The 12,434-nt window shown below is 40.1% G+C and overlaps 1 protein-coding gene across 1 annotated transcript in view; it reads right to left on the bottom strand.

Moving 5' to 3' along the window:
- Nucleotides 1-12,434, bottom strand: part of DNAH10 (dynein axonemal heavy chain 10) — a 56,486-nt gene that overhangs the window by 1,471 nt on the left and 42,581 nt on the right. The window contains exons 60-76 of the mRNA XM_032199067.1: nt 11,999-12,220; nt 11,194-11,341; nt 10,399-10,678; nt 9,791-10,020; nt 8,459-8,732; nt 7,915-8,019; nt 7,221-7,375; nt 6,338-6,492; nt 5,919-6,102; nt 5,090-5,290; nt 3,705-3,914; nt 3,227-3,322; nt 2,369-2,540; nt 1,748-1,879; nt 1,041-1,252; nt 787-954; nt 329-509 (exon numbers count right to left, since the gene is read on the bottom strand). Of these exons, the coding sequence (XP_032054958.1) occupies nt 329-509; nt 787-954; nt 1,041-1,252; nt 1,748-1,879; nt 2,369-2,540; nt 3,227-3,322; nt 3,705-3,914; nt 5,090-5,290; nt 5,919-6,102; nt 6,338-6,492; nt 7,221-7,375; nt 7,915-8,019; nt 8,459-8,732; nt 9,791-10,020; nt 10,399-10,678; nt 11,194-11,341; nt 11,999-12,220 (3,125 nt within the window). The remainder of the gene's footprint in view (nt 1-328; nt 510-786; nt 955-1,040; nt 1,253-1,747; nt 1,880-2,368; nt 2,541-3,226; nt 3,323-3,704; nt 3,915-5,089; nt 5,291-5,918; nt 6,103-6,337; nt 6,493-7,220; nt 7,376-7,914; nt 8,020-8,458; nt 8,733-9,790; nt 10,021-10,398; nt 10,679-11,193; nt 11,342-11,998; nt 12,221-12,434) is intronic.

The following is a 12,434-nucleotide window of genomic DNA, read 5'->3' as shown; positions in this document are numbered from 1 at the left end:
CTTTTCCCATTAAGAAAATACATACAGAGATATAAGAGAGAGACAAGGAGAGGCTGGAAGTTGAAGAAATATACAGGTGTGCGTGAAAGAAGCTGAAGAAAGATCATCATTTGTGTATACACTTGCTCAGCAGCAAAGCAGGAACCTGAACCTAGCTGATTTCCAGCTTGTAATCACACGGACTGTTAAAACCATAACCATGCACATTGTCTGCAGAGGTATGATCTAAATAATTCCATTCAGTAGGCCAAGCAATTTCTCTCCCTCACCCCTCTGGCCCCAATTAACTGCTTTTTTTTCCTCTTCAAATGATCATAAAACCACTTACCTTGTATAGACCCTTCAGTGATGTCTTCTGCAGTCCTGTATTTAGTCACCTCAGTGTAGAGGGTGGAGTGATCCAAGGGCCACCTGTTCTTCCTGCAGGTGGCCTGAACAAGAGCTGTCAGGTACGATTCTGGAATGTGCAGGCCTGAGAGCCACATCACCTTTGGTTCACACTCATTAACCTGCAATCAGTCCAAGAAGACAACCTGCAGCACTTGTTCTCTTCTCCTACCACCTCACTCAACTCAGAGGCCAACCAGTTTAAAGCGAGGGGCCGGGCTTCCTTAACTCCACTGTTGTACAATGAATCAGTCTCATTTTAGGTAGTAATTGACATTAGTTCAAGTAACTTATTTACAGCAGCGTGGTTTCAATGACTTCTGCACCCCAGCACTAACTTGCACAGCATATCATGCAGGTTAACAAAAAAGAGAACTTTATCTAGAATGTCTTACTCACCCAGCTGGTGTACTGGTTATACCTAGCTCTAAAGAAAATGATCCAATTTCCAAGTGTTTTTAGGGTGTCAGGGGCCAGCCGCCGCCAGATTCCAGGAATCTGCCCATTAAAGAGAGCCCGAGCCACATCGTCCAGTTCACTGCTCATTCCAACTTCCCCAGACAAGGCCTGGAAAGACAGTGAGAGTCCTGAGTGCCTGAATGGGCGCAGTTAAAACCCAACTGATTTCACCCAGTAGCTGTGCTCTTACATACCCGCTGTAGTTCAGCCAGTGACTTTGCCATGCGAATGATCAGCTTATTAAAACGTTCCAGTTCCTGCAACAGCACCACAGTTGTAGGGGATATGTCTAGTCCAAAACCTTTTCGTATCTGGGCAAGATCAAATACTTGTGGTATCTTGCTTTCTATATCCTTAGCGACATGTGCAATATATTCATCTCGACTAATTCCTGTACCAGATTCACCTGAAACAAAAATGGATTAGTGAGACTAAATCAGAATAAATTATCCCTCCTGTTATTCTCTAAGACCATTTTGAGGGCTGACTCACCTTTTGGCACCAAATTCTTTGCCCAGTCCCTGTGGCACTGACATCTGCACTAGAAGACTTCCCACATGCCTCAAACTGTGCCTCTGGGCACATGCTGAACAATTTCCGTGCTGGCAGGACTAAGCAGTTCAGCTGCTTTGCTTGCCTCCCAGTCCCTGCTGTTTTGCCACCTCTGTTCCACGAGGCCACTACACATTGTGCTGGCAGGCAAACACTAACCTGTGTAGCCACAGAAACCTCTGCGTGGCAACGTGCAGGGTGCAGGCAGCGCTACTGGCTGCAGCGTCCATGCCAGGCCCCAGACCCCCTGAAGTGGGCAGGGGCACGGTTGGCATTGCAGTCTCTTAGCACAGAGCTCACCACCTTAGTTCCTATTCATGGAAACAGTCCAAAGCGATGGTGAATGTACCTGTCTGAGGCTGCAGCTCAAGGAGATGAGACCATAGATCACGAACTGCCTCTGTGTAATACCCAATCTCAGCATTTGCATGAAGCCCAAACACCTCTGGTGTATTAGCAAGTGGCAGAGATTCTATCGCTTCTGCAATACAAAAACATGTTTCATAAATACACCATATATTAAGCCACAGCTACCAGACTGAAAGAATGCCGTAGAGAATTCCATGAGTGGTTTTTGTTATTGTTATGATTGAAAAAAATGAAATGCTATAGCTGATTTTGAAATACTGCAAGGACTGAATAAACATTTTAGAGCATGAAACACAGCCACACCCTCCCCACCATGGAAAGGTACCACATTTCAAACATGCTGTTTATCTGGGGAGGGTTTGTTGGAGTTTTTAAGAACTGTGAAGAGCTGGCTGGTAAGCTCACATGTTAAGAGGGCCTGCTCATATGAGGCAAAAGCATTATCAGCTGTGGATTATAACTTTGCAACATGTACAAATACTACGCCTGAAGTTACTTCCGATTTCTCATGTCCAACACTGGCCATGGGAAGAGCAGGAATACTGTAAGTAGCCTTATTTATTTCTAATGCTAACTTAAGTCCAGGAAAAGCATTGCTTACCAACAAAGTCATCTTTTACAATCCCTCGTGGAATCTTATAATCAACCTTATCATCTTTATAAAAATGAAAGGTTTGGAATGTGTCAAATATGAAATCACCAAGGTACTCATCCATATAGACAGTCAGAATGCGACGATCGAAGCTATCAATTGCACGTCCACCATACATGACCTAGAAATAATAATACTAATACACCACTGGCTTTTGGGGCAGCAAATACAGTTTAAAAAATAAAATCACTGAAAGGTCCAAAGGACTTCCTGCTGCAGTGACTGGCTGCTGCAGTGACTGGATGATTAATGCTGTTTCCCTTCAAGGCTTCTCTAGCTCCCTCTCAAGGGGAACACATGAAGTGTTTGACTCAGTCTGCTAACTGCTCCAGCCCACTTGTAATAGCCAGTCTTGGTGATCTATGTGTAACAGGAACTCCCTTAGATAATATCTCAGTTGTGATTAAATGCTGCAAAATAACATCTTGTAAGATGTACTTGACTTTGAATTGGCCAGCTGCTACACAGCGCATACCACGTACAGCACTGCAAGAGCTCTAGAAATACCCGTTCGTACAGCTCACATCAGCAGTACTCCACTGTACTACTAATACTGTAACGCTGTGCCGTTCAGTACCTTTCATCAGAGGATCCCAAGGGCTCTTTCACTCCAAATTAATTAAGCCCCATAACTCCCCTGTTGTGCAGTTAAACACAATGGCCCTGTTTCATTCAGGCAGTGAGACAACCGCCCAGGAGAGATTCTCAACCAGCTTTACTTTATGATGCAGCTCATACAGAAAGGAAGCTTCATTTGTCAGGGTTCTTTAGCCACCCATGTTGCTTAGTGACATTGTAGGCACTCACCTCACCAATAAGATACTTGAGACTGCTCCACGGGATTTTATCATCATTTTGCTGGAAAGCTTTCGTCAAGTATGTGTTAAGAATTTCCATGCAGACCTAATAAAGTTTTTTAAATGTGCGAGATAAGATTCATAAATCATCTATACAAGTCCATAGATTTTACTTCACATAGTTCTTGTTTGAAAACTAACAGTAGTTTCTTCCTCAAAGAATTAGAAAGTTAAATGTACATCTTGTTAAGAAAGGAAGCCCGCAAGGGAGGCAATATAATAATGAAGGACTGGGAATCTGATCTTTAGTGGCCGAAATTGATGTTATAGAAGATGGTGAGTCTACATGAGTCCACAGCAGCAGAAGAAAAAAAGGAAAAGGGAGAGGCAAAATGTTACTGTGAAAAAGGATTAAATCTGGATATATCGTTTTCAAAAATAATTTGAGCAAGTCAAAAATATAGGAGCTATTGTCACTATTTTCTTACTTGGAAATCGGATTCATTAAAGTCATATGGAACGTTCCACCCAATCTTCCCAAATTTCCTTCTCTCCTGAACCACAGCATGGAAAAATGCCAAGACATAGACTAAGGATTTAAAGGCAGGATGTGGGCATTGCTCTAAGGCTTCTTGGGGAATTTTGAAGTAGGTGGCTTGCATATTTGGCTTCAGACCATTAGGTGGTTCTGTTACAACCTATGAAAATAATCAGGGAAGCCATCAATTACTGAATTGCCTCAGGAAAATAAACAGCAAATGCATCACATTCTCTAAGTAAGTTACACAATGCAAACGTGAAAAAAAAAAAAAATCAGCTTCCTGAATTCATATCAATATGGGATTTTTTCTTATGTAAAGACATGAAACTGACCTTTTAAGTACATCAAGGTAAAAATACATATGTAAAGAGAAACTTAATATTATTTTAGAAATAGCCATGTTACTGGAAAGACATCAATATTTTATCATACTTGAAGATCAAATTTACTGAAATATTACCAGTACTTTACACATTTTGCTGTGTCCTACATATCACAATAGTAAAACGGCTTAACAGTCTCTAACATGTCTTTACTGGTGATCAAATGAAGGCAGAGCCAGCTTCCTGGCAACATTTTCAAAGTGCTATAAAACCTTTGATCTCACTGCACATGGCTAGACCTACAAAGTGCGTATCTGCAGTCATAAATCAAAGATATGTTCATGCTCACTTCTCCCCCACTGCAGAATTAGGCACTGCTGGAGATGAATACTCTAGAGCTGTCATTGATACACTAGAGCACATATTGGGTGGATCTGTTATACCACTGCCTTCAGATCTGTGAAATACAGTTATTATGTTTACAGGAGTGGTTCACCACAACAGAAATAAAGTAGCCACAGAAAAGAACATTAGGACAGCATCATGGCTTGCGCCTTCAAAATAATCAGCTCAGCTTGCTTGTGAACTAGCAGCTGGAAACCATTATCCTATTACAGCGTCTGCTCCGCTGGTACTATTGCCAGGCTAGGCACAGACCTCAGTTCTGTACTTCAGCATCTAGGACTGACAGGATTATTTCTGACTTGATATACTTGTGGCAGCATTTCAGTCTGAAGAGCATTTGTCACATCTCCAGGTTTACTCACAAACCTCGACTCTGAAATAACTGCTTCAGGAAAAAATATGCTGAACAGCTTTTACCCAAAAGAAAAAAAAATCACCAGAAAATAAACAGGATGATGAAGAATGTATTTGGCTTATGAAGACAAAAAGCCATACAGCCCAAGTCAACATCCTACATTCAGGTCATGCTCCTCCCAAAGCCCCTCTGTTTTGCTGAATACGCGGGCCATGTCTTCCTGACTGGGGTTTCCCCATTGCACAGTACCTTTAATGACTTCTGCAATATTCCAATTGGAAAGCCCTCGGTAGGGTCGGTAGTCAGCCAGAGGCGAAAGTCTGGGTGAGGTTTTGTAATTTTCTCCAGGGCCTTTTCCAGAGTGACAAGCCACCTCACCAAAAGGTGACAGTTCTGCAACATCAGCCACTCTCCACTAACTGCCACGTTCTCCAGCATCTGCAGAGCAATCTTGAGAGAAAGAAAGGACCGTCTGTTAGTAACTCTCCCTTTATCCTGCAAGCAAACCAGCTCTAATGGGTTAGTGCAACAGATTTCTTCCTGCTAGCAGGTGATCAGAGCCTAGGAAGTGGTGTCTAAACAAAGCTAATTGGAACTCTCCCACTGACCAAAAACACAGCAAATTCAGTCAGCTGCTAAGCTGTGACCACAACCAAAAAAGAAAGCTACAAGAAAGACAGAAAGAGCAGCAGGATCCTGTTTTTCGTAACGAACACTGTTTTCCAATCAGCTCATGTCCTTACACAAAGACAGGGTCACCGATTAACCTTTGAAAGGCTGCAGAGTAATGTCTTTTCAGCTCAACTATTTTCTAACATGAAAACCTAATTCTGAATGTAGCCTAACCAAACCCATAAAATCAGCCTAACAGCCAAATGCTCTCGCTCACATTACAGGAAAGCATTATTCCCAGGCTGGCATATTGTACGCTATGTCTGAAGCACAAAGAAACTCCATTTTAAATGGAGCAGGCCTTTGGAAAGGAAATTTGGCCAGGCCCGTGACAATAACAGCATGATATGCCATTCTCACACTAACTCACTGCCCACAGAATGTCTCAACCTCCCACTGAACCTACCTTTTCCTGGCCTTGTCCCATGGCTAGAAATTTCAGTCTGTCCCCTCCGAAGCCTGTCCTCTCAGCCAGTTTCATGAGGTCACTAATGGGATCAGAGCCAGGACTTAAGATAAAAACAACTGGTGAGTGGGGACTGCTCTGCTCAAAGATAGCTTCAAAGCTGATCACAGGGGGCTGCACATACCTGGTAGGAAAAGAAGCACCATAAGCTGCTCTACAAAAAAGTAGCCATCATGTGTAAAAGATGACTCTTACACAGACATCAACATCCATAGCAGACTACATAGAAATGGAACAGAGACAAAACATGCTCTACTGTTTAGACAAAGTATACAAACCAGTTACATAACTGAGTACAACTCCAGTTCTGTGTGAAATACCTTAACAGTAGTATTCTAATTTAAAACAAGTTGACTTACTTCTCACTCATTGTCAGAGTAACATAGTTTGTTACTGCCCGATATACCCGATCCACTCGGAAACATCGCAAAAGTAGGAGTTTCTGAAAGCCTGAGAGATTGTTTTGGTACTGCATGGGGAATGGCATCTGCTCCAGAGCATCTGTGTCATACCACTGGCAAGAAAAGGTGGGAGACAATGCAGATGGATCAAATGGATCTATCAATGAAATTACTAGGAAAAGCAGAGCAAAGCTATTTGATTGAGGAAGGGCTAAGATACTCAAAGAGAACAAAGAAGAAAGTCAATCAGCTGAAAAAAACATATTGAAAGATTTTACAGCATAAAGCATTCAAGTCCAAAAACACATCTGTACTTTAATTATATGACGAGTAATTCTCTTAAGATATAGAAAACAGCAACAAACAGTATTAGCAGATTGCTTACAGAAAGATTCTTATAAAGCAAGAAGACATGGAATGAAACTGAAGGCAGAACAAAGGAAAGCCTTTGCTTGTAACTAGCCTATAAAACTCATTGCCACAAGAAGATCAAAGTACAATTTAGCTGTACAAAAACAACAGCGAAATATTGACTGTTGATATCCAACAGCAAAAATTCCACTGACTCGAATGGGGCAAAGAACTCATCTAAGGCATTTGACTTGAAAATACTTACAATATATCAGAGACAATACTGGGGGGGGTTGCCATTTAAATAAGAGCTCTAATTCTTCTGGAAATAAGCCAATCACTGAGTTCAAGAAGAAAAGGAAGGCCTTGACAGAAAAAGCCAGTGGTGACATGCCTCCTACAGAGTCCTATGGCACATTGCATCATACTTGAACATTTAATTCCAGAAGAAAAACAAGGAGAGAGAACAGGATTGCAGAAAAGCACGTACATTTTTCCATACATCTGGATTTTTTTCCACATCATCTGGAAGAGATTCAAATTGCTCAGGAAATAGTTCAGACAAGCGAATTAGGTCTTCCCAGCCTTGATCTGGAAGCCAAGCGAACGGTTTCTTTCGTGTACTCTTCTCCAGGGAAATATTGCCTAGTCACATTCAGAAACCAGAGTGACTGTCCATGGCATAAATTCTCCAATACATGACCACACATACAGTCCCACTGCACAGAGGAACCATTTGGAAATTTGTCTCTGGAAGCACTATAAGATTAAACTGGTCTGCTAAAGTAAATATGCCATTTCACAAGTGCTTGCAAAAGCCGAAGGTGTATCTTCTCAACCATTTCTAAAATTAATTATAAAAAGTTAGAAAGTAACAAGACATTATTTGCTCAGGTAACATTCTAATTGTCCATGGCTAATACAAGATTTGTCAACAACTGTAAGTGAAAACAGATTAGCCTCTTCACTGTTTAACAAATTCTAAAACAACAACAACAAAAAAGTAAAAATCCACAGTTTGTGTAAACCAACATATTTCAGCTGACTTCAGGTTCTAGCTCTCACAGCAGATCATATCTAGACAAAATCTATCTTTGAAAGATCTAGCTATCACCACATATAGCTATACATTTATTTATATATATATATATATATATATATATATATATATATATTCATGTTACCTTTTAAAAAGAAGTCAAGTTCTTCTTGTGGAACATTGTCATCAGCTTGCTCTATCTTGATAGTCATATTAAAGGAGAATAATAACTTGTGCTTCTCAAACAAGCCTGCATTAAAATGAGAATATTTTCAAAAATATGGTGCTAAAACGTGGAACGGGAGCAACCTTTAAATCTACATTCTGCATCTGGTCACCCCACAAAGACCTGGGTGATCAAAGACAGGGCTTTGGGTCAGGCTTACAGAAGTATGGACCAGCTACATGTTTGGAATCAAAATGGCATCTGTGAGAAATATCCAGGAATGCAAGATCCATAACAGCAATTTGCCATTTGTAAATCCATTAATTAAAGCATTTTTTTAGGTTATATTTGTAACATGCATAGTTTCTTCAAACAGAAGTAGAAGTAGTAAGAATAAACCAGGAACAATGCTGAGATCTGAACAGTAGTGAATGTGTTTGGTAATTTGCCTCCAATGTAAACCAACTGAAAGCATGGTTTTACCAAGCATTTGAACACCACAGTATCACTAAATTGCACTAACCTGTGCAGCCATAGTTATAGGTGTTCAAAGTCAATGCATCCATGATGTTTTCTAACCTCTTCAGAAGAATGGGACTGGGCATGGATTTCCGAAGAGAGAATCCAAAAACATCTAAGAAGGAGACCAGGGAGTACTGATACATGATGTTGACAACAGACATTTCAGACAAAACGGAGAATAAAATGGCTCCCCTCCTGGCAGCTGGTCTGTAGCCATCTCGAAGTCGATCAATATCCACCGCCGTTGTCGCAGCCAGATTAAGTTTTTCAATCACCTAGCCATACATAGATATTATGCACAAGTAATTAACACACGGGTCCATAGTATATATAACATGTCACAATAAGCAAAGCTATTCTGTGGCTAAGCCATGTTGAAACAATAATGGCGAACATTTAGGACCTAAAAATATTGCGTGTAATGGCATGCATTAAAACCATATGAACATCAGGAGGCAAGATACTAAAGACTAGTAACGTCCATATATTAACTTACTTTTAAAAAGACTATATTTATGTAAAAATGCAAGTCATCTTTAAACACTGTACCAAAATTTCTCTTAGAAGGCAAACAGGGCTTTGTGAAGAAATAAGAGCTAGTTATCTTGCATGTCCCCTTATAGTCTGAGGAGTAAAAAAGATACTGATGAGGCAAAGTCCCCATCCAACTGTAGACATCTGAACTATGTGAAAAGAATCATGCCCTACCAGTGCCTCTCTGTTGACTATATTCAGAATCTGGGCAAGTAACCCTAAAGAAGTATGAACTGTAAAAATCAAAGGTTAGAATAAACATCCCACCTTGTATTATTATGGAAAGACAAAGTTTAACACAGAATCATGGAAATAGTGTGGGACAAACCCTCTGGGGATGTTTAGTCCAACTTTCTGCACAGTACTGGACTATCACTACCACTAGATCAGGTCAGCTGTGGTTTTGCCCAGCTGACCTGCTCTAGTGGTGCAAACCTCCAAGGACAGAGATTCAATATCCTCTCTGAATAACAAATATCTTAATTTTTCATTTCAGATCTGATACAATCCAAGATGGAGATTCTTTCAGCTCTGAAACAAATACATCACAAACCCTTTGACTTAGAACTGTAAAGAACCATTACTTTGGTCCTTATAAGGACTTTCCTGAAGGTAGGATTTGTTTCTTGGATGCAAAAACATACTGCCCAATACTGAAAGATGCAACAAACTTGTAAGATTTCTTCATTGCTTTCAACCTAGTTTCTAGCTTCAAGGATGAAAGAAGATGAAGCACAATGAAAATGAAAGAAGTCCTATAAGCAAATATCCTTCTCCCAAAAAAAAACAGAGTTGGTACCTCAGTAGCTTTGCATTTCGTCTCTTCCAGGGTTTGCACCAAGTCTAAGTTGTCCAACATGTTTCCTGTGGAAGATGTCAGCTCCCGAAGGAGAGAGTCTTCCAGATCTTTCAACAAGTTTCTGTTGTCACTTGTCTCCTGGATGAGATGTTCTCTCTGTTCTTCCAATTCCCTTCTTTCAAAACCCGTAATGACACTGAGCAACTGATCCTCTAGACCTTTTAGTGTAACTACAGATAGAACGCAGCACACAGGTTTTTGTTTGTTTGTTTTGTTTGTTTTGTTTTAAATAAGGACAGCCTTTAGACAGTTAATTTCATCTTAATCATCTCATAAAACTACAGCAATACAACTGAGTGACCTGGTTAGTAATTGTATATATTGATTCTACCAATGCATCCTAACCTGGCAGGTCTACGAACAGATCTTTAGCTACGTTTCAAATTAAGAGAGAGAAGTGAGAAGAATTTTATATTAAGTCAGATGATAAGTATAAGGGAGACTATGAAGTTTTAGAGTTTTGTTGTCATTTCAGAAAACCACACATGCCCTAAACTTGCACTACAGCATAATCACTACTTTGTTACTAAACACAAACTATTGCTTACCTGTATAATTGATAACCATAGCTTTGCCAAACACAGAGGGAGTATACTTTGGGTTTGCTAATTTGGTGTTCAGGTACAACCTAAAATTACTGTCATAGTCAACCTCTTTGTCGCCCAGGACAATGAATGTTCGCCCCTGTGCAACTTTGATATTCTTCTCTAAGACATTGTCTATCATAGGATCAATGTATTCATCAACACCATGCAGCAAGAAAGGATTTCCATACTTTATGGCAAGTTCTAATTGTTTAAGGAAATCTGGGTCATTAAAGGAAGCCATCTGCAAGAGAAGAATGGGAAGATATGCAAACAGGACTGATTCAATTTTCTGAACATCGTTATTTTTACAATAGCTGCTAGCACTAATGAAGATTGCTCTATGTTGCTCTTTGCCTTTACTCTTTAAATGATATAAACTACACTGGTACAGAACAGTAAAAATGCTCTTTTTCTAATCAGTTGAGAGTGACTTCCATTTGAAGAATTATTCCAACTATGCCTCTGACTGCGTTACTGTTGTACAGAACTCCATCCTGGAGCTGAGGCAGAACGCAAGCAACACCAGCATTTTGGTTATATTATTTTTCTTGTACTGAGGCTGTCCAAGATCCTGAAAAAATAATCATCCCCAAGGACTTGAAGGTCATATGAACAGTGATACTTGCTATCCATTTTAGAGACACAATAGTCATCACATTTTTTTTATATAACTGCATAATTGTTCCCCATTCAAGGTAACAAGTATTGATGCAGCTTTTAAAACAACAAGTAAAGAGGTTAAAAATTTATCTTTACCCTCAGGTTATTTTTTTCTTCCTTCTTCTTAATCCAATTTAATGCCTGTTGTTGTGGGTCAATACAGAGTGGAAAGCGGCTTGCATATGTTGTCAGGATGCCATTCTGGACGGAGAGCTCATCTGGAGGCAATCCTTGGGAAACCCACCTGGGAAGGCAATGGATCAAAGAGTAAGCTGGAATGAAAACTTGAGTGGAGAGCAGGACATTTCAGTAGGCAGTAAAATTATGCAATCCATTGAGCATAGTATTAGAAACACAAGCAAACGTATAATGTATGGGATTGCAAGAGCAATATAACGTATGGGATTGCAAGAGCAGCGTCAAAACTCGGACTGACTCATTGCCTGAGTCATTTGTAACTACACCACTCAAAACACCAACTGTTGTATTTGCTGAGGAATCTTGCAGCAGTTGAAACATGGATTACCTGGGCATGCGTTTATTTCCAAATGCACTGAATTCAATGAAAAGACTCCTATTAGGCCTTGAGTTGAACACACATTATAGGTAACTCACAAAAAAATATGTATATATAAAAAGGTATTATATGCGTGCAGGTTCATTGAATGTCCTTGGAATATAAAGAACAATGGTCTGTTATAGCAAATAGCCTCTGCTAACCAGGAAAAAAAAAAACGTCTCCTTCCTTGCCATCTTTGAGGCATGAAAGTAAAATGCTCTCTTCCCTAGAATGGCTGTGCACTTCCATCCACAATGCCAATTCTATGCTACAGATTCAGATCCAGACTCCCACTTTATGATTTCACATACAGTAGTCATTGGACTTCTTTACTGGACATACCTGCTAACCTCCACTTCATTAGTCAGAAGGTTTTCTAGCCTGAATGGTTGACTGAGAGGGATCTCTCGTGAGAGGACATCTTCTTGCCACATTTGATAAATCATTTCATTACGAAACTCCCAGTTGAATGCTCCTTCATAGCTCAGAAAGGCAGCACAGAGCAGACAGTCTCCAAGCAAATTCAACTTTCGTGTTTTGTAGTCCTCTAATTCTTTTGCCCACCTGAAAGAAAAATAAGGGAATCCTGGGTGAGCTTGTAACAGGGGGATGGGAATTATGTACATTAACTGCTGCTAATTTAGCTGCAAATTGAGACAGACCCTGAAACTTACAGTCAGTAGTTCTCTCATTATTGTGATGGCATCAGACACTGAGTTGGTCTGAACCTTCTCCCTTTTAATCTTAATTCACCTTTCTCATCTGCATTAAAATTGTT

The sequence above is a fragment of the Aythya fuligula genome, chromosome 17, assembly GCF_009819795.1.
Source record: "Aythya fuligula isolate bAytFul2 chromosome 17, bAytFul2.pri, whole genome shotgun sequence".
NCBI lineage: Eukaryota > Metazoa > Chordata > Aves > Anseriformes > Anatidae > Aythya > Aythya fuligula.
Note: the sequence above shows the minus strand (reverse complement) of the source record. Positions and strands in the feature narration are given on the sequence as shown.